A 23,500-nucleotide genomic window follows, 5' to 3' on the forward strand; every position below is an offset into this window, starting at 1 on the left:
CTCTCTTTTTTGTTGTTCTATTTTTGGCAAGGCATGCATCAGACATCTAGTGTGATCCCTTGCTCTTGTTTTGAGGATACCAGTTGGTTTTTAAATTCAAGGGCCAATAACCTCCAAAGAGGGTTCACCGTACAAGTACAGGAGTCAATTTGCACTAAGAATGAAGAGGTCTCACGCTCTGAAAGCATTACCTATATCACAAAGCTCAGGCTTCAATGTTGAAAGAGAACCTAGAGAGGACTTAATCCCTCCTTGGCAACACTTCAAGCATTTGCATATTTCTTATATTATCATTTGTTCCACCGGTTCCTTTAAATCTACTACCTTCGTCGTTACTTTGACTTCCTTCCTATAAACAGTGGTTGCATTTGCTCATAGAAAATAAGTACTTCTTGCAAAAAAAAATTGAAAGCAGCCATAACAATAAATATAATGACAGCACAGTAATTAAATTGTAGCTATTGTTGTCACTGAGACCTGTGCTCCTTACAAAAGGGAGAGGATACATGATAGAGAAGTCTTAAAGACACACCAGCCAGCACCAAACAGAGACTCATGTGTTGGCTCAATCAGAAAGAATGGAAGAGCACTAAGAAGGGGAAATGCCCTCATTGAGAGGCCAATATTTATTTAGTTCTATGTATAATCTAATGCCCTCTCCTATACCATCTAAAGGTAGGCAATAGTCACTGAGCAACTTTCCCAAGACCACCAGTGACTTGGTGACAAACCTGAGCAAGTACTCTGCTGGGGCTCCCTGCCTCTCTGCTGCCCCTTTTCTCATGCCACACTGCCCCCCGCCAGCAGAGTGACTCCATCTGCTCTAAATTGACTCACAACTCACCCCTACCCTCACCCAGGCCTGGAAGGCAAAAGGATTGCAAACACCAAGTCCATGCTCACATTGTGTGCAAAGATCCATCCTTAACCCCCATCAGGAAAAGAGCACTGGCCACATTGAAGGAGCTGGGATTTTCCTCCCCTACTTGCTGAATGCTCTTGGACTAGAGTTCCCCAGGAAGGTAGCACTGGAAGGATATGGATAGAGAAAGAAAGCCCTTAAAACAAACATTTGCAAAGATCACTCCTTCTCCCCCAAACAGTGGAGTCTTCTTGCCCCTCCAGACTCCTACTCAGGGGGAAGGTTCCTGATCTCTGCAAGGCAGAGCAGGCAGCAGCCTAGAAACGACCACTGCCTTTGAGGTGAATCCGCTGGGAGTTACGTGGGCTTCCAGATGACACTTCCAACGTACAGCAGTTACTCTCAGAGATTGAACGCTGAGCCACTCAATCCCACCCACAGCCCCTAAGCCAGACATCCTAAATCCTCATCACTTCCCCAGGAAAAGGGACCAGACAGGAAGAAAGTTTTTTCTTCTGGGACATAACCCACAAACACCTGTGAGGAGAGCAGGCTTGATTTTCCAGACACCCAAGGCCCTTCCCCTCCGATGCACAGTCCAAGTAGGTACTCAGCACACACTGAGGGCTCCTCACAGAGACACCCACTCTACCCTCAGACTAGGGCCTCTGTTTCTGGAAAAAATCCTCCTGCTTTGAAAGAGACCTCAGCTTCAGCCAGGCCTTGAGATCCTCTCCACACTCCATATTGTCTCCCTGAGTTCTCTGCTGCGATTTTGTTGTGAGTCAGGATGTTCTGTGGTGCATTGTACAGCAGCCGGTCCCTGAGCTCACACTGCTAAGAGCCGCCCCCACAACCATCACTTGCACGGTATTTGCCTTGCCAATTATTAGTACAATGGGCCAATTCTCATCCTGTGTGCTCTTGGGGAAAATATGCAGGCTAGGGATCTGGCCTAGTTTGGAAATGGAACAGCAAAAGTTGCCAATTAACACGAGTTTCTTTTTTGCACCCCCTCAAGGAGTTAATCTCTAAGGAGAATTTATTCATGGCGTGATCCTAGGCCCTTGAGGAATTCCTTAGATACCTCAGATCTCTTGGGTTTGGGATGAATGTTAAAGGTCGCTTGGTCCAACTCTGTATCCAGGGTTTGAATACCTTATGATCATGTCAGCTTCTTCCTGAATAGTTCTATGATTGAGAAACTCAGCCACTACCTATGGCGGTGCATTCTACTTACTTGAAAGGTCTTACTTTTAGATTAGTCAAACCTACCTCTTGGTAGCTTTCCAATTTTTGTCTTAGCTAGTGAGTGAGCCCAGCCAAACCACTCAGCCTCCATTTCCCAGGAAACAGTTGATCACTCAAGGAAATAGTTTTTAGGCCAAAAATAAAGTTTGGAAAGGAATAAAATGAACTGAGCAATAGCAGTGACCACAGTAGGTTGGACTTTTCTGCATAGCCCCAAAAGGTAAAGTTTGGTTACAAATCCAACAGTCTGTAGAAAGTTCACAGGCAGTCTCCAAAAAATCCAGTTGTCAGCAGATTAGAAAACGTATGGAATTCCAGTTGGAGACACTCAAATTTGGCTGAGATTTTCAGGCACTGGGAAGGACTGGTCTCATGTCCAGTGACCTCAGCTTTCCCACAGAACCTTCTCCTCTTGTTGTAAACAAAGCTTCCAGCCCCTCTGCTTCAGACTGACTCAGTCCTACTGATGAAGACTTGATCCAGGCAAGTCTTGGAAATCTTGAACATTCTCGGAAGGGATGTTGACTGAGAAACACAGAAGGATTCTAGGACAGTCCACCCGTATGTGGGAAGAGCAAGGAGAAATATGGGGGAAATTCTCCCTTCCATATGAGGGAGATGGCAAATCAAGACAACAGGTTAAGGAGAACAGATGAAAGGGGGCCAAGTAACCATAGCAACAAGCCCAACGATTCTAAAAGATGGGATCTTTATTTTTCTTTTCACTTGTCACTCTTTTCAGTACTGTCACTCTCTTTCCCTGCTCCTGGCAGGAGACAAGATGTGACTTTTTCACTCCCACCAACAAGCTGCCTGGTTTGGGGGAGTGCAGCTGCTATAGGATGGGAAGAAAATGGGGTCTTCCCAAGGAGAGATCAGAAGACTGACTTTGCCTTTCCCAAGTCACAGCCTATAAACCATGAACACTGCAGGTTATATACAAGACCACCAGGAAGCCTGCTCTTATAAGGACACTCTGGTCCTCAAGTAAAAGCGATTTTGTACCTGCTACTGGATGGCCCATTCTATTTCAACTGAGTGAGTCAGGAAGAGTGAGTAACTGGAAACTGCACAGAAGAGCTCAAGCCTCCTTAGCAAGATCTAAATCTGATGTTATCAAAAGCTTAATGGCACACATAAGAGAGTCACAAAACCCTCTCTAAATGTAAACTCACCTATCTAAGCTAAGACCACACCAATACTAGCCCTTCATCCTACACTATTTAAAATGATGCTAGGTTTAGTCAGTTGGGTTCAGTCAGGCTTTGGTGATGATGGAGCCCAAGTCACCCATTCATTCCTGAAGTCTTTCCTCACCCTGGCTACAATAGAATTGTGTCAGCATAAATAAGGATCAGTGACAATCTATGTCCTTCAGTGGGTGGAATTTCCATGCCATCTAGCTGTCCTCTTTGTATGGAATATGTCACATGTATACACATATGTGTGCAAGCACACAACCATCAGCCTGGGCCAAAGACTCCTTCAGAGGTAAGGGATGCTGTTCCCCTCCAGGAACAATCAATTGTTCTGTCATTGGACCTGTCTCATTCAGCAGTTGTATAGAATATGCTTCTTTGGCCCACTTCCATATGAAGATCAGCCTTACTTCTTTCTCAGATATACTGTACAAGAAATGAAGATTCCATCTTCGACAGCAAGACAGGCAGATACCTTCACAGGGAATTTTGAAGACAATAACAGAAAAAGATGTCCACCACTCCACTATCTTTGAAAGCCATCTACAACCAAGGTTGCCTTGGGGAAAACTATGAAGAAGAAAATAGCTTTGGTGACCAAAGAGGAAAGGTGTGCAGCTACTGAAAAAGACTGATTATTGCTTCTCAGCCTTTTGGCTAAGATCAAGTGCTAAAAAAAGATGATCATCTTTGGAAGTCAGTAGCTTCTAGGTCTTCTTGTCTACCACCTTTCCCATCCACTCTATCTGAACATTACTATCAACCACTCTTTGCTGGACTTGAGCAGATGATACATTAAGATGCTTCCTACCCCATCCCTGCCCCTGTTCTAATAGGAGACTTTCATAGGAACTCCAAGTCTCCAAGGACTTTAAATTACTCTCCTCCTCAGAATTACATACCTCCTCGAAAACAAACAGGGAGATATTTTGGGTGAGGTGGGAATTTACTTATGCAGACAACACTTGAACCAAGTTCTAAACTCATTTTTACATATTTCTCCTATAAGACCACTCTATCAGAACAGGAGAAATTTCACCTCTCTGAATCCTTTGAATAATCATTTCCTCTGCTTTCAAAGCTAGGCTATACCTTGCCAAGTATAACCTATATTCAAGAGCTATCTGCCTTAGCAATACAGGAAACTGCCAAGGAGGTGAGCCTTAGATAATCCTTTAGCTCTGCTGCTTCTGGGGTGGAAGACCTGCTGCTATTTGCCAGCTGTATTCCCTAAGCTCACCCTGCTGAATCCTGTACAATGCACCAAGTAGAACAAGTACAAAGGCCACTGACTTTGTAAATAAATTCCTTTCTATGTGCCCAGATTCTAACAGATGTCTAAGAGGTTCTAAGGTCACACAGTCCACCACTGTGAGGCTCACCTATATACCCCACTAAAGAGCAACACACAGAGTGCAAAAGCCATACATCCCATCTAGTGCCACCTATTAGCCAACAATGATGGATATCTGTGCCATGTGAGACGTGCATTTGGATTTCACCTAATGAGACATTTGTTGTACCTGAACAAGCAATAAACATTAACAAAGGTGTTGAGGCTTACATGACATCTGGAAATACGTATTCTTCCAAGACGTAAACATTTCCTTTGCCTATGTCAAGGATTTGGTTGAGCAGTGCCTCCCTCTTTGTGACCCAGGCCCACAGTTCAGTTGGTTGTTCTCACCTCTTGAGACGGTATTATCCTCATTCACCCACTTTGGAATCCCACTGGACATGACAGAACTCAGGGATGATCGAACAGACCAGTAGCCTTCCTCAGGTTCTGTAGGCTGAGTTCTGTTCTTTCTTATTTTCCAAACTTCTAGGAAGTAAACATCTTGCTCTGTGACTCTTTTCCTTCAAAGCTGATACAAGATCAATTACATAGGCAACAGAGATTTCTAAATTCAGCCACCGAGATCTGTGTCTGCCTACAGTGTTTAGCAGCAACCTCCTCCAGCAGAAAAAAATGACACTAATTAAGTATAATTATTAGGACTTAATTGAGCCATTTTTCTCTCTCATTGCCTCCCTACTAATCCAAGCCCCCCAGTTTTCCCCCCTCAAACAGGATTTAGAGCATCAAGCTAAAGGTGCATATCACTTGATCTTTATTATGTGTATAATAACTGTCTTGTTAAATTGAAACCAAATGCACATCCAGAGGAAAGTTCCTTGTAAGTGCCAGCCCTCAGAAAAACGCTTGGAAACATAAACAATGCACAGGGCTATTGTGCGGCTGAGCAACAGCAGGGATGAGGGGCAGACTCTGAATCAAAAAGGAAGGGACACAGTTTTCTGAAAGAATAGGTGAGCTCAAGGTTCAGATCGTGATAGAAGCTGCCCTGAGTTTCTTACAGCATCTCTCACCCTAGAAAAGGCATCGAAGAGAGGAGAGATGGAATTATAAATGCAACACAACCCAGAATGCTTAGAAAATTATTATATACACATGTACATTTTTTCCTGGGGAATGTTTAACTCTCAGCCAATGAGCGCAAAGCCTTTTCAACTATTCTGAATGTTAAAGAGGGTGAGGGGTTGAGTGTATGTCTGTAAACATGCTATTGGCTGGATGGGTTTTAGCCTCTTAACTCACTTTATTCTTTCCCCCACCCCCTCCTTTCCCTCCTCTTCCTAGGACAAGACGAGTGCTCTGAGCCTCAGCAATGTGGCAGGCGTGTTCTACATCCTGATCGGAGGACTTGGACTAGCTATGCTGGTTGCCTTAATCGAGTTCTGCTACAAATCCCGTAGTGAATCCAAGCGGATGAAGGTGGCATCGTCTTCCCAGGCCTTTTTTCTAACCTGTTCTGTGATACAGCTGGGGTTCCTGAGAACCTCTTGGCTAGAAAGGGTGGGCAGTGGTTGAAGCGAGGTCAAGACAGGGAGCTGAAAGCTGCTAGAAAGAAAATGAGAGGGACAGAGTCAGTCATGAGAAAGGAAGGGAGATGGGGTATGTTGGGAAAACACAGGGCTCAGGGTAACATCTGCATCAGATGAGGTTGGTGAGGGGGCTAGGGATTTAGCTCAACAGCACAGCACTTGCCTGGCAAACACAAGGTCATAAGTTCAATTCCCCGTACCAAAAAAAAAAAAAACCACATGAGGTTGGTGAGATTAAAGGTTAAAGATTGAGTGGACAATCAGCACAACAAGGCAAGAATGATTACTACAAATGCTGACCTATAATCCCAGCATATCGGGAGGCAGAGGCAGGATTGCAAATTCAAGGCCAGCCTGGGCAATTTAGCAAGACTCAGACAATGAAAAAAAAAAGACAAAGCCACTGATCTTTCTGAAGTGTGTCAAAGGGAGTATATCTCCCAAAATAGGAAAGGGTATGTTGCCTCTCTCCTCGGTACTGATCTTACCATGCTCAGTGTATCGAGCATTTTCTTAACCTCCAAATTGTGAGTTAGACATTGGCAAAAAAGGAGCACGCATAGAGAACAGTAAGCAGGTTAGTTAGGTGGCTCCAGACCACACCAAGCGTAAGTGACAGCAAGTGGAGGAGGGAACGACTATGAGGCATTTAAGGGCTGTCAACAAAAATACGAGAACTTTCCAGGTTGGGGAAGAAAGATTAGTTTTATGGAGTCCCAAGTATACAACAAAATTAATAACAGCAAGTAATAGACAATAGTAATAGACAATAGATATTAACACAACGTGCAAAATCCACTTTTCCTATAGAGCTAACCAAAGGTGGCTTGAACTATAAGTAGCAAGCTCCCAATCTCTGGAGGCATAGAAGTACATGGTAAATAATTCTTGGGAAGGATATCAATTAAAGCATCCAGAGGGAATTTGGATTAAGTAATCTTCAAGTTTGGATTAAGTAATCCTCTCAGTCATTTAGCCTCAGTAAAAAAAAAATACTTATGGAAAGTCACAAGGTGAACATCATGGTCAAGGTATTATGAGGAAGCACAGAAGAATGAGGGGTTATCTGTGACCTTGGACATCTTTAAACTTCAACAAAGACTGAGTCTCCAAAAATTACTCATTGAGGCCCCCTGTGGCTAGACAGGAAGGCCCATAGGAATTTAGAGAAACAAGAAGCAGTGGAAATTAAAAGCACAAGTGGGATTGAGACCAAGGAGGGAAAGAAAGTGTAGTCACTCAAGGCCACATGCCAAGGATGTCTTATTGATCTGGACTATTATGCTGAATTGACTAGACTAGCAAGACGTGGTAGGATTTGCTTCCCTCAGGTGGGCCCAAAGAATCCTACACTTCAACATATAATTGCTTCCAAGTACAGCATCCATACTGCAGAATCGCAAACACAGCCTCTTGTCAGCCCTCTGCGCCTTGGGCATCTGTCCTACACAGACACCCAGGATCACCCTCGTAGAAGTCATCTTTGGGCATCCTCTGTTTGCAAACTCTGTAGTCAGTTCTGTAACCAAGGGAAAAGGGGGCAGAAAAAAAGAGACCTAATGTCCTGGTGTACAGCATTTCCATGTTATGACACCAGCTGATCTGTCCTGACCCACCCACCCACCGCCAGAAATCTGCTTTCTTCACCTCCTGCATGTTCCAGCTATGCACTACCTGATTCTCTCGTATGTGCCTTTATGCAAGCAGATTCCACATCCTGTCTCCTATCCATAGGGCCCATTTAAAAGGTAACTTCCCTAAGATGTAATAACAAGGAACAATTATAGTGCAAAAACATACTGGTATTTTGTCAGAAAACCTAAGAACATCTTAGTCCTACATGTGACCAACTCTCCTACCTCTGGTCTTCTCGAAAAAGACAAATCATAGCAGAGTCATTGGATTCAAACCCTAACTCCAGTGTAGAACTCCAAAGAACTTGGCTAGACAAAGCAAGGGCTTCTAAAACCTAAACAAAGCCTTCTTTGCCTATTCCATCTAAAATATAAGCCTAAAGATTCTCCTGTCTTACCCTCCAAGGGAGGAACACTGCTCCAGGGCAAAGAAGGGGCCAGAATGAGACCTAGATGAGCTACAACTTTGACGACCCCCACAAAAACCTTCCCTGGGACTCAAACCAGAGTCCAAATCATGGGTGCCCCCTCCCGTTGTTCCCCAGTACACAGTGCAGCCTAGTGGTCCAAGAAACAAGCTCGCAAGGCTGAATGTCAATCCCATCTCTTCCATTTCTTAACTCTGTTATCTTGAAAAGTTTTAGTAACTCTCTGATCCTCATTTTCTAAAATAAAATAGGGGCAGTGGTGGGAAATAATAATTGCTATGAAGATTAGATGAAACAATGGATATAAAGAGCTTGGCCAAATGCCTACGCCACAGTAGGTCCTAAAGAAATAAAAATAATGATAACTAGCATTTATGATAATAATTACTATTAGAGGACAGCTGCATCCTCCTTGAAACTTTCCCTTTATTGACCCTAATTTCATGTGTTAGGGGTTTTTTCTGAACTATGCAGACTATAACTGTCACAAATTGTGTCTGATTTCTTTTGGGTCATCCCACACAACTAGGGTAAATATTAGTGCAATTCATGTGGAATTGTTTCCAGAGGAGAAAAACCCTCTTAAATGAAGAGAAAAAGCAAGCAACCTAACCAAATTGCTCTTAGGTTAAGCAAGTACTATTACCCAAACCACCCAGCTGAGGGAGTATAAACAAGTTCCTCCAAGATAGTTTTGGCCCCATCTTTTGAGCTCATAAAATGTGATGAGATCAGGCATCTACTGGGCAGGGAACCTCCTGGATGCCCATTCCTTCCTCTGGGATTATTGTGACTCCCACTAACCAGTGCCGGGTGGCTGGGACCAGGGTGACTAAAGACTAGCAACTTCTTAAAACTGGGATAGTGTGGACCTTCACTACTGAAGTCACAGCATTCAAGTTAAGATTAGAGTCCTTAGAAGAGGCCACTAGTCATAGCATAGCTTCTTGGAGATAGTCTCACCCTTTCCTTTGTAATGGAGATGTTAAATTTCTCAGAAAGCATCAGGTCTCTTGAAATCATTAATTCAAGACCTTCTACCACAATCTTCTATAATTAATTCCGTTGACTGGCATGACTGCTGCACAACTCACTAAAGCTCCTAATAGAATTTTTCTATCTTCCAACAGCAGAAAAGGTATTTTCTTTATTAATCAAGCCAGCCCTTAATTTCTGAAGCTCCATCAATTGCTCTCTTATCCAAAAGAGATAAGTAGAATGCATTCCACTTGTTTCTCCAACTTTCGAGCTTTGCATTTCTCTCTATTATTCTGTGCTTTGCCTTCTCTAAAAGCAATTAACTCTTCTCAGATGTGCAGCCCCAATATCGCACGGAGATGTGGATTGATGGTGACAAGCACCTTTGGCAAAGAATCTCTCCTCTTCCCTCTCCTTGATCACAGTATTTGGCCAACTTTTCAGGTCTTGAGTCCCTAAACTACTTCAGACTCAGGCTCCCAGATCTCAACAGTGTTTAAAGAGCCCTTTCCTCTTCAAGCAGATGAGGAAAAGAAGAAAGCAAAAGTATGCATAAGGGAGAAAGGCAGACGAGAGGAAGGAAAGAAATAGAAACAGGAACATTTTTAGTAACTTTCAGTTTAAAGTGCTTTCTATTCATTTTTATTAATCATCTAATGTATTATTTGCAAGTCTAAGGCTGAGGAAACATATCACAGGAGCTATGTAGCTTGTTCTAGCAAGGTCACACAAGCTAGGAGCTGAAACCACAGGAATTAGACATTCAGCATGGCCTCCACAAAGCCCGGTAGCCAAGCCACTCCTCCTAAATCTCTTTCTTGCTCCAACCACATGGCAGGTGATCATTTTTGAGCACTTGCCATGTATCGCTCAAGTCCTAGCCCCAGTGAGAGTCACAAAGACAAATAAAATGCATCCCTGTCTTTAGATTTTCCTGATCTGGTTGTTGAGGTGAACTTCTGTGCATACCATAGTCTCTTGCTTTGCATCCTTGAGTTCTCCTATTGATATGTGGATGAGCAGAACACACAGATGTCATGGGGTGGGGGAGAAGACACCCCACAAAACTATACCAAGCACCACTGTATGCTCAGCAATGGAGATGAGGGCACAGCAGACACAGCTTCTCTTCTCAGTAAGCTGACAGCTTGATGGGGAAAACAGAAAATAAGCAAACACTTACCTGCTCAGTGAGTATTGTGGAGATAATGCCCAGTGCTACCAATTAAAATGCAGAGTCCTGTGTTGAGGGCCAGATGTGAGTAGAGCCGTCAGATTAGCATCCCTAAGAAGGTAATGGTTAACAGACTTAAAGCCTGAAAGGAATTAACCTGGAGAAGACAGTTGCCAGCAAAGGATGCACAAGAGTCAGAGACCCAAACACTAGAACTCTTGTCAAGAAACGGGAAGCAAGCCAGAGACTAGGACGCAGACAGACAGACTGGGGAAGATAGGTAGCATGTGAGAGCTGGGGATGCGGAGAGGGGCTTTGAGCAGACCACAGCACTTGAGCATACTTTCATTTGCCATATGGTACCAAACATATATAACCTAGGACCCATTCTGAATGCAGTGAAGTCTCAGATCCCCTGCATTCCTCCTCTTCCAAAAAAGTGGAACAAAATATCTTTTTTTTAGCTGAAATTAAGGATACCCAGGGTCTTTATTATTAACCAGCTTACTCCTAAAGGGAAATAATCCTCAGCCTCTCCCACTCCCTCGAGAGCCACCGACCTTTCACAATTATATGTGGCCACACTAACATAAGGCGAGCTTAAGCAACAGTAATTGGAGGCTTGCACATTTTCCTGGGATTAATGAGCAGCTGAGAGACTTGACAAGAGAGGGGTAACATCCCCCACAAGAGGTGGTCACTCGTTCTCTGCAGGGGTGCCTGGATGAGGTGCCTGGATGAGGTCCCTGGATGAGGTCATTGCTCAGGTTTGAACTTTTATTAGGCTATCCTATGACATGCAGAGACTGGAAAGTTTTCTTAGCAAAACAAGAAGTTAAGATGTAATCGCTGTTAGAGAAATGAGTCTCTGAAGAGCCAATTTGAGGGGTTTTAAAGTTGGACTTTTCACAAACCCTTTTTTATCAGTTTCAAAACAGTAACGATACAGATGAACTCTAAGATTGGCTGGCATGCCAAGAAGGGACAAGGAAGAAACTTATTTCTCACAGGCAAGGGCAGGAATTATGTCATCGAATGAAAGCTTATCTGTAGGGGATAAGAAGGACCTCATTTAGAAGTTCATCTACTGTGTCAATAGGTCAGACGACTGTTACCTTAAACAAGTCAGTTATATTCATTAGTCAATTTCTCTGTAAAGTGAATGGGAGAAGTTATGGGAGCAGAGGGGAAACAACCTCTCCTGCATTTCAGAACCTCCTGAGAAGCTTTCAAAACCTCAGATACCCAAGCCACACACCATAGCTATTAAGTCGGTATGGGAAGGAGTAGGAGTCACAAAATTTTGACTCTATCTCTTTTCCTGAGATTCCATAATCATATTAGAAAGGAATGCAGTAAGAAGCCAGTACCCACCTATAATAGAAGAATGAAGTCATGGACCTCTAAGCAGCTTCCAGTTTCCTTGAGAATCAGTTCTAGTGGCATAACTGCGGTGGGTTTTAGCTACATACCCAGTGAAGTTATTTAAGACTTTGCTAAGCACCCAAGGTGACTGTGCCATTCATCTTATCCTTTTATCCTTTAAGGTAAATCCATGATATCCCACCAGTTTCAGTGAAATACTATAGGAGTCTGTGAGCATTTGGGGGACAAAGTCCAAGGTGATATTTGTAACTTTAAGTTTTTACTTTAATTAATGGAATGTAAAAAAGAAAAATCATGGATAGATACTCCAAGCCAAACTATAGAAAGCTCCATATCTCTCACCCATACAAATAAAATGTTATGTTCATTTCAACTTTATTTTTAAGTGAGAATAAGTAACCACTAATGCTTCCTGTTTTCATTCACATTTTCCCCATGTAGCATCACACTGGTATTTATTTGGCCTTTGACTTAAGAGAATGCAGTCCAGGTCACACCTCCTCCTCAGTGGAGAGCTACCAAGGAAAAATGTAAATAAATCAAGTCTCAAGGTTTGAGGAGACAGAACCAGTGTGGGCAGAGTATCGTATGGGGTAAATCTGTCTGAATCATGGATTTTAAAAAAGAAAGAACATTTTCAAACATCGTCAGGATTTCCAGCAATAAAAAGATAGCAGGAAAAAAATTAGGTCAAAACTTCCCCGTTTATCTTCGTCTGGCCACAGAAGGTTGACTGGCTTCTCTGGATGACAAGAATCATGGAAATATGCAAAGGAGAACATGCCCCAGGCGTTTTGCATATTCTCTTAGGTTCCTGACTTTTTCTTAGACAAATTCAAGAGTATATTAAGTATTGAACTGTAGGCCAGTCACCTTGGGGACAGCCAAGGATGGAGAAGACTTGGCCCTTGCCCTCTGCCAGACAGTTAGCTCTCAAAGAAGACAGAACTTACATAGCTGAAGCAGGCCCAGTACAAGAGAATGTGAAATATGTGAGCATTTATGAGAGGGGCATCTGTGCAGTGGGCTGGTATAGTCTAGGAAAACTGCAAGAAAGAGGCAAGGACAGAATAACCCTTGAGGAATGGGTCTGGTCTGTTTTAGAGAAGAAAACTTCTCAATCCATACAGACTTCTCCTTTGCGTTGATTTGTACCAAGAAGCCAAACCCTGCCTCAAAAACTGTTTGTCTCTTTGTGGAGAGTGAGAGTTAGGAAAACATTGGATTTCATGTCATAAATTTTCTTTCTCCAAAGGAACTCTGAACAGAACCCTTCCTCTTGTCTAATAGGATATGCTTCTAGACCTACTTGGTGGTCTTGAATATTCCACTTAACTCATGTGATTCTATGGTGATCCTTGGAATCCTCTTCAAATGTAGGAACTCAAACGTTCTAGAAATCACAAAGTTGTGGCATTGATCTGATGTGCCATTCTAAAGCTGTAGGTAATACATGCTGGAGGCGAATACATCCAGATAATAACCTTGCAAATGCATTTTCCTATTCTTTATCACATGCCCCTTTGTAATTACATTTTGAATATTGTCCTAAGACTTGTCTTAGCACCTGTTAAGTCAAGTTCCGCATGCCCTTGGCACATACTACCAAAGGTAGAATGGCATTTCCCTAAGGAATATTGGAGGGTTTTTTTTTTTTAACTTGAGCCTAACAATAACACATTCTACGTTTTTTTTTAATATTTCAAAGCAGTTTTCAGGCATTGACTTGAAAAATTAGTCTGAAGATAGCCAGAAAATCAAGATACCCAGATAACAACTGACAGATAAATTGCAGTCAAAACCAAAACCATAACTCAGATTTCCTAAACTCTGCTCCCAGGAGCTTTTCTAACTTCCTTGTACTGCTTTATTTATCATCATTAATAATAGCAAAGAAGCACAGAGTATAAGAACAAGAAAGGACCTTAGTGCTTACCCAGTCCTGGGCACATATTAAACTTTAAACCCAATGCCCAGCGAGGGGATAAGGCCTGTCCAGAGTCAACTCAAGAATTCTGCACCTTCATGGGAAGTCAAGACTAGCATTTTAGAATAGGAAAGGGGTTGCACAGAGAGAAGAGCTTTTATATTTTAAGTCCACTCTTGACCCATTCCCCTGTCATTCAATGCCAAGGACCTGGGGAAGAACCCCCTGTCCTCCTGAAAAGGGTTTCTGTTTGATCCCACAGCAATCCATCAACGAAGCCATACGGACATCGACCCTCCCCCGAAACAGCGGAGCAGCAGCCAGTGGCAGCGGCAGTGGAGAGAATGGCCGGGTAGTCACGCATGACTTCCCCAAGTCCATGCAGTCCATTCCCTGCATGAGCCACAGTTCAGGGATGCCCTTGGGAGCCACGGGATTATAACTGGAGCAGACGGAAAACCCGCGGGGAGCAGGCTCAGGCTCCCCCAGCCCCACCCCAAACCCTTCAGTGCCAAAAACAACGAAGTGAGACGCCACCACCACCAACCACCACAACCACAAGGAGGACAATTCAACAGATTTTCCTGGAGAATTAAAAAAAAAAAAAAAAAAAACCACTTTCCTGTCCCTTTTCTTTTTTTGATGTTCTTTCACCCCTCTATGTTTGCTAAGCGAGGATGATCAATAACAATGTACTACAATAAGAGGACAGTAAACCTGTCTAATGAAGGCTGTGTCTGAAAATGGAGTCACTAGAACACTAATGAAGAAACCGGACCTTTTTCTTTTAATTCAGTTGTTAATGTGTCTTAGTGTGTGCAATTTTTTTCATACTAATATCCATGGTTTGCAGGTTCTGTTAGGCCCCTTGCTTCTCCTTCCTTATCCTTCCCAACTCCCACCCGCCCCTCTTCAGTTTTCAGATTGAAGATTCAAGATTCATTCCACCTTGCAAGCAAGAAAAGGAAAATGGCAACCTTTAAAACTAATTCACCCTGGGGCTGTCCGTGTTGCCCTCCACTCCTTGGCCCCAAACCTTGGATGGAGACAGACACTGTTGGAGAATTGGGCTGCTTTTCCCGGATGGATCACTGCTTAAGCATCGATTTAGTGAAGAACCCACTTGAAAAGCGACTCAGAACAGGGGTGGTGGAGAAAGTAAGGGCACATAGGTGGTCAGAGGAGGACTCTTGAAGTTATTGCTGCTCAGAATAAGCTTCCTCTGATGTGCAAGAGATACCCCATAGGCCAGAGAGGGTATGGTGTATTTCTTCACAGTCAACCTCAGCCCTGAGAAGTGTATTCTGCTATGTTCATGCTCAAAGGCGCTGTGGCGGCTAAAAGTCAGTTGGTCTCCTGAAGCAAGCAGAGGCTCGGGAAGAGCTGACAGCCAGGGAGATATCACTCCTGATTCTTGATTTTCCTTTGCTTGACAATGAGCAGGAACCCCCTTGTGAAGTAGACTCTCTTTCTCTGTGGAGCCTCTAATGTAAGAGAAATGCTATGCAAGCAAACTGTGAAAGAAAGGCAATGGAAGAATTGTGGAAGAGGATGCCTCATCAAAGCCTAAAAGCAATACAGCTTTCCATGATGTGCCCTGTCCTAGGTTTGGGAGCCCAAATATGAAGTTTTGGGTTGTGCTGATGCAGAGAACTTGGGTTGTTATGTGAACACGGAGTACTGTTGTACCATGTGGTCAGCTAATGTTCTGTCATCTTTGGGAACAAAGATGCCCAAGGCTGAATTATTTGAAAAGGGATAGGGAAATGGATTGAATTGATAAGGACACTTGGAGACTCTGATGTCCTTGACCACAACCTCTAACCCGCAGAGGCTGTTCTTCCTCTGGCTAAGATAGAATGAGGACATTGCCTTTCGGCGATCAGAAGGAACGCACCTGTGACTGCAAGTACAAAGCTAAAGTACAGCAAGACTAGAGAAGTGACCAGGTTCATGGAGAAAAGCCCAGGCTGAAACTTTGATTGGAAGTGGGAGTCCCTGGCACAGAGCTTTCTCGGAGACCCCAACTCTCATTCTTGGTGCAATTGGCTTCCAGCTCTCCAGCAGCCACTCTCCTAGGTGCATGATTTAGTGCGTGCCATGTGTCATTAGCTTTTATTCATAACCATAATCTGGCTTGTTCCCTGACCACCTCTATCCAATCTTCTCTGCTAGAGATTACCATTAGCGAGTGGAGAGCAAAATGTTTTGGAGTCTACCTAGAGTTAGATGCAGTATGATTGGCTTCCTCTGTGGATTCTTTGAGTGAATACCCACCATCTCCATGTCTCTCCTTTCCTCCTTTCATCAACCACAGCAAAGGATCATTTTACAACCAACTCTTCACCCTTACAACCAAAATGTTGTTCAGTTTTGTACATGTTGATGTGGGCGTGGTACATGAAGCAGCACCCTCAAGATGGATTATCACTTTTTGTTACTGCCAACTAGTGTCTTCCCAACCCTCTACTCTCACACCAGACTTTTCTCAGCCCTTAGCCTACCAGTGTAGAACCTAACATGACCCACCATTAGGGAGTCTGCATTTTGGAAGAGTTGGAAATAACCTCTACCATCAACATGCATCAAAGACCTTTTGCCTTTGGCCTGGTAAGAGGCTCTCCAGTGCTGAGCCTACCAGCAACATGATCTGATAGAGAGAGACTCTGCTGTGTTAGAAATGAGGGTCTATGCTATTTGGGGGTCCAAGACTCTGGCAGAAGATACTTTTCATCAATGGATGGGTGAAGGGAAAACAAAAGCAAGAAAAAAGTTAACTTGTATTATGTATTTTTACTACACTTTTCTTAAAAATAGAGCAATGGGAAAACTCTGAAAGAGATTGACATTTTTCTCAACAGGAATCCATACTTAACAGTTCTGGCTTTCATTAAATTTTGCTCTTTGGTACCTGGGCCTTTTATTTAACACCTATATTTGTTTTAACTCCCTTGGCAGAAGTGTGAAAGGATTCTTGCTTGATCAAACACTAAATATTTTTTGGTTCCTGTTTTTCTTTCAAATAGCCAGGGTTTTTTTTTTCTTTTGGTATTTGCATAAAATGAAAATATCACCGAGAATTAAATCACTGTGGATCCATTATCTACTTTCCATTTTTGTTCATTCCATTTTTGTGCCATTTCTGAAGCCAGGGCTCTAGAGATTGCTATTTTCTTATCGCTGAGCTTAAGACTGACCATAATGGTGACCACTGTTCCAAACTCACAAACAGCTCTCAAGTCGTTATGAGTGGACTGGAACACGATGAATTATTCATCTAGATGGGATATTTTAGAAGGCAAAGAATGGTATTTAGCATTTGCAGCCCACAGTCAGTCTCATAAATAGCTGGATTTGGTATGTGGCCCTCTCAGTATCTCTAGGAAACTGGATGGTTCACAGGGAATGTCTCCCGGATAGTTCCAAGCTGGGTCCAGCGATATCTGTGATATGCACAGTCACAGCAAGAAACAAACCTAGACCATTCTTATAAAAATATAATCTTGGCCCTCAAACCGTAAGACCCTTGTTCTTGTCTAAACCTTCCCTTTCCCTCAAGTTAGGTGGGCTTTCTCTAAAAGACTTTGATTTTGTTGACACTTAGATACTTATGATAAAGAACAACATCCACTATTTCCCCATAAGGGAAATACTTTTGGCACATATTTTTGGTCAGCTTTCCTATCACTGGGACACAATATCTGATACACAATTTAAAGGAGAGTTTTCACTTGGCTCACAGTTCAGGGGGCTCAGTCTGTGATGTTTTGCTGGCTCCGAAGCAGAAATATTATGACAGAAGCACATGGCACATCAAAGTTGTTCAGTTGAAGACATGGGGAGAAATAGATAGCGACCTATTGGTATTCAAGGTCAGGACCCTGTGACCAATCCAGACATACCCAGGGAGTGTGCTTTTCTATTTTACAAACCATTTCTTAACCCAATAAAGTTGACAAATTTGATTAATGGTCACATATATTAGCGAGGATCAAAAAATCCAACTAAAGGAGGTTCTAAAGAGTAGCAACTGCTGTGATAGAAAAGGGATAGGAGAAAAGGGAAAAATTAGCAAACTTGTGCAAAGTTCTAGTCATTATTTACACCTACCTGGCACCCTCTAGATGTCCAGGGTAAACAAGTACTTAATTTTAACATACAGGCAGAGAAAATGGTCTCTGTTGCATTATTGTCAAGTAGTTTAGACAGAGATCACAATGCTTACACTGGCACAGCTGCCCCAGTATTGAGCACTGACTATGTAAACACATTTCATTCTTTCCACATCATGAAACTGACCCTCAGAGTAGAGCCTTACAGATGAGGCATGTGAGATTTCACCAAAGTACATAGCTTGCTCACAGTTGCATGACAGAGCCACGTTCTGAATTATGTCTGCCTAAATCCACAGCCTTTACATCCCTAACTGCCCATCTCACTGTTAACCAGGTTATGGTGAGTGATTGTCAGGAAAGTAGTTCTCTACCTGCCTGTCAGACCAAAGTAACTGAAAATAGAAAGGTTAAAGTTACGCCTTTGATTCCTTGTGGAAAACCCATTTATCCTTATCCAGACAGGGTTGTAAAAAAAAAACTTTTAAAACAGAGATCAGCCAGCAGATTAAAGAAGGAGTCAAAAACCAGGCCCCATGAAGAAGGAGTTCAGCAAGAGTCCTCAGGTCCATCCATCATGAGGGAAAGGAGGTATCATTTTCTGTGTGAGAAAGTCTAAGATCAGTTCTGTGAGTTACAGAGCAATGGACTTAGGTTCAACTAAAGGCCAAAGAAACCCCTTATTAAAATTCGGCTACTCCTGGAGTTAGAACAAGTCTTTGTCAAAGAGATGCTGCAGTTGTGCAAGTTGAAATAAATATTCTGTGATTGTCCATTCCGTCCAGATTCCTAGAATCCACAAGACCATTAGCTTGATGTCCTCTGTGTTCCAAGCAGATGGAAATAGGGGCTAAAGAATTCAAAGTCATCCAGGGAAGGTTTCCTGCATCTGTTATACACCCATTCTTCTGGTTATTTGGTCAGTAACACCCTGATAGACACTAAAATGGGATTAGGAAGACCCTACAGAAGAGGTCTTGACTATCCTTCATGGAAGTAACATCAGAATGGTCTTATCTTAAATAATAGATAAGACGATGAGTTTGTACCTTACCAAATACATATGTGCTCTATAGGAAAGAATTTCTATGAGGGAAAGGGCTCTGTCCACAGCCTACTTTACAGAGAAGTTGAGATTTTGCATAAGTTTCTTCCTCAAAGACACATGATAGGCAGAGAAACTACAATGGAAATAACTAGGGTGTCTATTCCTGGCTTGTCGCCAAGCTCTGCCTTTCAAGACATACTACAAAAACAAATGTACCATCCTGTGCCTCATTCCACTCATTCAAGACATGGGATATCTTGTTTCAGATAGGTAGTGATTCTCATTCACATGCTAGAATCACCTAGGGCAATTCTAAAGTCACTAGTGTCCAAGATGCATCTCTAGATCTAGCTGGTCTGAAATGACATACAAGCAATAATAATAATATTGTTGTTGTTGTTGTGCTTTGGGTTCTTTTGTTCCAAACTCCCATCTGACTAGAACGTGTGACCAGGGTGGAACTAAAATTGGATTTTCAAAGCATTCATGAAAACTTTGAAAATTACATACTGCTACATGAGCAATATCTGTTCACAACCAGACAAACACAAAACAGTTTTCCGGAGATCAGTCCACTGTTTGGTATGCTTTTCCCCATCCCTTTCTGCTGTGCATATCCCACATTATAAGGCTGTCCACAGAACAAGGGAACTGGGTTCCTTCTTTTTAGTATGATTTATTTATTTATATCAGTACATGTTTGCAGTATGCAATGATTATCTTCCTTTCAGGGACTTGGCATATGTACATAACACACCTTAAATCAAGATCAAGGAATGGCAGCTGGCCAGTACTAGACCTCTGAAGAATATCTCATGAGGCCTATCCTGAATTCCCAATAAGTAAGAATCTGGGATGGACAGGGAAACACAGGATAGCAAATATACGTGGCCTTTGCTGTGGGTTAGCTCAGTGATAGACTGCTTGCCTAGCATGCACCAAAGCCTGAGTTCCATTCCCAGCACCAAAAACAAATAAAACTTCCTGGTACAAAAGGAGAAAAAATTACATACATCTGCCACAAGAAGAAGTCTCTGACTTAAGCTCTAAATGCTCCTTCACCTTTAGGCATGTTCATAAGCGCGTAACATTCTACTAGGAAAAAGGAGAGACACCAGACCGTGGAGGTAAGATAATCATCGGAGAGTGGTCTCCTCAGGAGAAGAAGAAAACAACTCTGTCAAATGAGTCAGACTTGGACACAGCCAGTTATTTTCCAAGCTGGAAAACTATGTGGCTGATTCCATTATAGACACCAAACCCACTTGCACCACTTGAATTTTTAACGTAGTTCACTGGAAGGCACTGTCCATCAGCCTCATCTTGTGGTGACAGCTCTAACCACTCCTCCTCAGTACTGCCTTTGCCACTCTTATAGAGCACTAAGGAACAGGAGCCAGCATTTGCTCCATGCTAACTGCATAGTAGGTACGATGCTAGAGTTTCAAATGCGTCGCAGTTAGTCCTCAGAACAAACATGCAGGGTGGCGATTGCAACCCTGCGATGGTGAGAGTGTTACCCTCATAAGAGGAAATGCAGGCTCAGAACTCAAGGTCATGTGGCCGATGAATAGCTTGGCCTAAATTCTAATTCATTCTGCCTTTCCACTTTGAGTGTCACCATGCAAAAAGAAAGACAAAAGAAGAGCACCAGAGTGAGATTTAAAGGATACGATGTCTGTTACCTGCATTACTACCAATTGCTGTGCAACGCTGGACAACTCACTTGACCACTCTAGGCCTCGATGTCCTCATTTGTGAAATAAGGGAATGAGGATACACGGAGCAATTTCTGAGGTCCTCTCAGTTGTAGCTCTGCATCACTGGTTCTCAGTCAGAGGCGCTTTAATCCCAAGAAGGCATTTGGTAATACATTTTGGGTTTTCACAGCTAGGGTAACAGGTGCTACTGGAAGTTAGTGGGCAGAGATCAAGGGTGCTGCTGACCATATTCCAGTGCACAAACAAGCCCCCCTACAACAAAGAATGACCCTGCCCATGATGTCAATAGTGCCAAGGTTGAGAAACTAACATATAATTATAGCATCCTGACAGCACGTTGGGTGTGAATCATTACGAAACAAAGCTGAATAGAAAAGAGACAGGGACCCGACAGCCACTGAACTGTCAGAGAGAATGAACAGTTACATGAATTTAGGCAAACAAGGAGTTGAGTTTAAGGAAGTGAGCTGCGGTGAGAAGGGTTTATCCCATAGCATCAACTAGACAGCCCAGAGAAGGCAAGGCTTGGTATTTAACCAGGCAAATAAAGCTGACAGTGCAGCTTAGGAGACAGAAGGAGGCTCCTCCTACAGATGCAACTTATTTTTGGCCCAGTCTCCTTGCTTTGTTTTTGGCAGGTAACTCTGCACCCAAAACCAGTTTACAGACCTACTGGTAACCCCCACCTTCCTCAAAAAGACTAGATAAGTGTCATTTTTACCCCAGAATAAGATAACCAGCCTTCTAGCACACACACCCATCTATGTCTGCAGGTAGATGTTATAAAAAATGAACGACAAACAAATGATAGTCTTGTCTCTCAGACAGTTGACAGGAAATAAGACACAAAACATCATTAAATACAACATAAATTCAAAGGCAGTTAATGCAAGGTGGGAAAAAAGGCAAAGTGTTTGGGTCATCTTCCACATACCTACCATCACTGTGTATCCATAAAAGGGACTCTAACCACAGGACAATCCATAACTCTCTCCTTGATCACTGTTTTCCACCTACTCTGGCTTCCAGGCCATTCCTCAACCATGCCACAGCTAGTCCCACTTCAGCCCTTATGCTTGCTATCTTAGCATGAAACCTTTTCACCCAGATTTCCATGAGGCTGGCTCCTTGTCATCTGTATCTTAACTCAGAATGTCATCTACCTGGAACAGTGCTCTCTCTCTACTCTATCTGTAAAGTAGCTCTGAAGTCATTCTCTCTCGTGTTACTCATCACCATCTAAAAATATCTTGTTTACTCTCTTATTATGCATCTCCCCTTCCCAGAACACCCACTCACAAGACCAGTGACCTTGTCTGACTCTACCACAATGCCAAGCACATAACAACCCTCAGTTAACATTATTGCTCAATGACTTGATGAATGAAGTAGGTAGAGCGGAAAAGCCAGTGGCATCCAAAGGAGTTGGAGATCATTTCTGCCTGGGGAATTAGGGAAGGAGGTTAAAATTTGTGTTTTGTCTTGAGAGTTTCACAGTCATTACAGAGCCAGAGATGCACCACCAAGCTTTAAAAGAAAAGGGAACAAAATAATCCAAGACATGAAGGCAGGAAGTGGCAGGGTTTCCTTGGGAAAGAGCAAATACCCAGTGTAGCTGGCACCACAGTGGCCAAAGAGAGTCTGGGCTGGGCATGGAGAGCCGATACTGAACACATCACTATATAGGGAGCAGATGAAAGTTTTAAATATGAGGAAGAAATTCATTCGTGTATCAGTTACTACATTTAGAAAAAAAAAAAAAAAAAAAAAACTAATGTATTTTAGTAATTTACTATGTGCTAGGCACTATGCGAGACATTTATCACCACTCTTTTTGTTTAATCCTCATGGAAACATCTCCCTGAGGCAGGATTAATGTCCTGATTTTGTGCAACCTGAGGCTCAAGCATGAAAGGAGAACTAGGAGGCTGGGGATTTGGCTCAGCAACACAGTGCCTGCCTGGCAAGCGCAAGGTCGTGAGTTTGATTCCCAGTACCAGAAAAAAAAAAAAAAAAGAAAGAAAGAAAGGAGAACTAGCCACCTAGATTACACATACACCTTAAGCAACAATTAAGAAATTCCCATAACAGATCAAAGGATGTCATCTGTTGACATGGTAGTTTGCAGTAAAAAGCCCAGAAGGATGCTGCCAAAAAGGCTAAGATGGTACTTGGTTGAACATGCAAGGACATCACCAGATAGAAAACTGGTAGGCGCTGTAGTAAGAAGGATTCTGAGCCCAGTATATGTTCAATAAATGGGAGCCATGATGGATGGATTCATAGATCAAATCATGACTACACAATGAAACAGAGCAGCTTCCTTGCAATATGTTCACTATCTTTGCTATGTTAGAATACTCTCCTCAGTTCCTGAAGCACTATAGGCTCTTTGGCCCATAAGAAATGTTGATAACAATATAGGTACCAGGTAGAGGTGGCAGGTGTTCCTTGCATGTATGTAAGGACTCTACATATATGTATTTGGACTTTCCCCCACAGTAAGGCTGAATTGCCAACAAAGAAAACAATACTCAAGCTCCATAAATGCTAAGCTAAAGGAACTGTGTGGGGGATATTCATAGCTATATACATTACCATCCTATTTGTTGAACATACTCATATGCATGGTCCAATCTCCTGGTCACAAATCATTGAGAAAAAAACACTAGCAGTTTTGCTTGATACATGTTTTAAATAAATGAATGAGGCTTGTAAGAGTTGGAAGGGACCTGGGAAATTATTTAATCATTATTTTATCAAACTATTTCTTCCAAGTGAAATTGAGGCCCTGGAGTATAAGTGACTAGACCAAAGCCACATTAGCTTCTGGCTATAGTCAGACTTACGAAAAGGTAGCTCCTTGGCATTGTGTATGTAGCAGCAAAGAG

At 42.7% G+C, this 23,500-nt stretch overlaps 1 protein-coding gene across 4 annotated transcripts in view; it reads left to right on the plus strand.

Moving 5' to 3' along the window:
- Gria1 (glutamate receptor, ionotropic, AMPA 1) overlaps positions 1-16,841 on the plus strand; it is a 314,019-nt gene extending 297,178 nt beyond the window's left edge. For 3 of the 4 annotated variants that reach the window (XM_005376180.2, XM_005376179.2, XM_005376185.1), the window contains 2 exons: positions 5,957-6,091; positions 13,970-16,841. In XM_005376180.2, the coding sequence (XP_005376237.1) occupies positions 5,957-6,091; positions 13,970-14,170 (336 nt within the window). In that variant the 3' untranslated portion in view covers positions 14,171-16,841. The remainder of the gene's footprint in view (positions 1-5,956; positions 6,092-13,969) is intronic. The other variant, XM_005376183.2, reaches the window with a different exon arrangement.
- The last annotated feature ends 6,659 nt before the right edge of the window (positions 16,842-23,500 follow it).

Source organism: Chinchilla lanigera, unplaced genomic scaffold (assembly GCF_000276665.1).
Source record: "Chinchilla lanigera isolate Chin_1 unplaced genomic scaffold, ChiLan1.0 scaffold00007, whole genome shotgun sequence".
Lineage (NCBI taxonomy): Eukaryota > Metazoa > Chordata > Mammalia > Rodentia > Chinchillidae > Chinchilla > Chinchilla lanigera.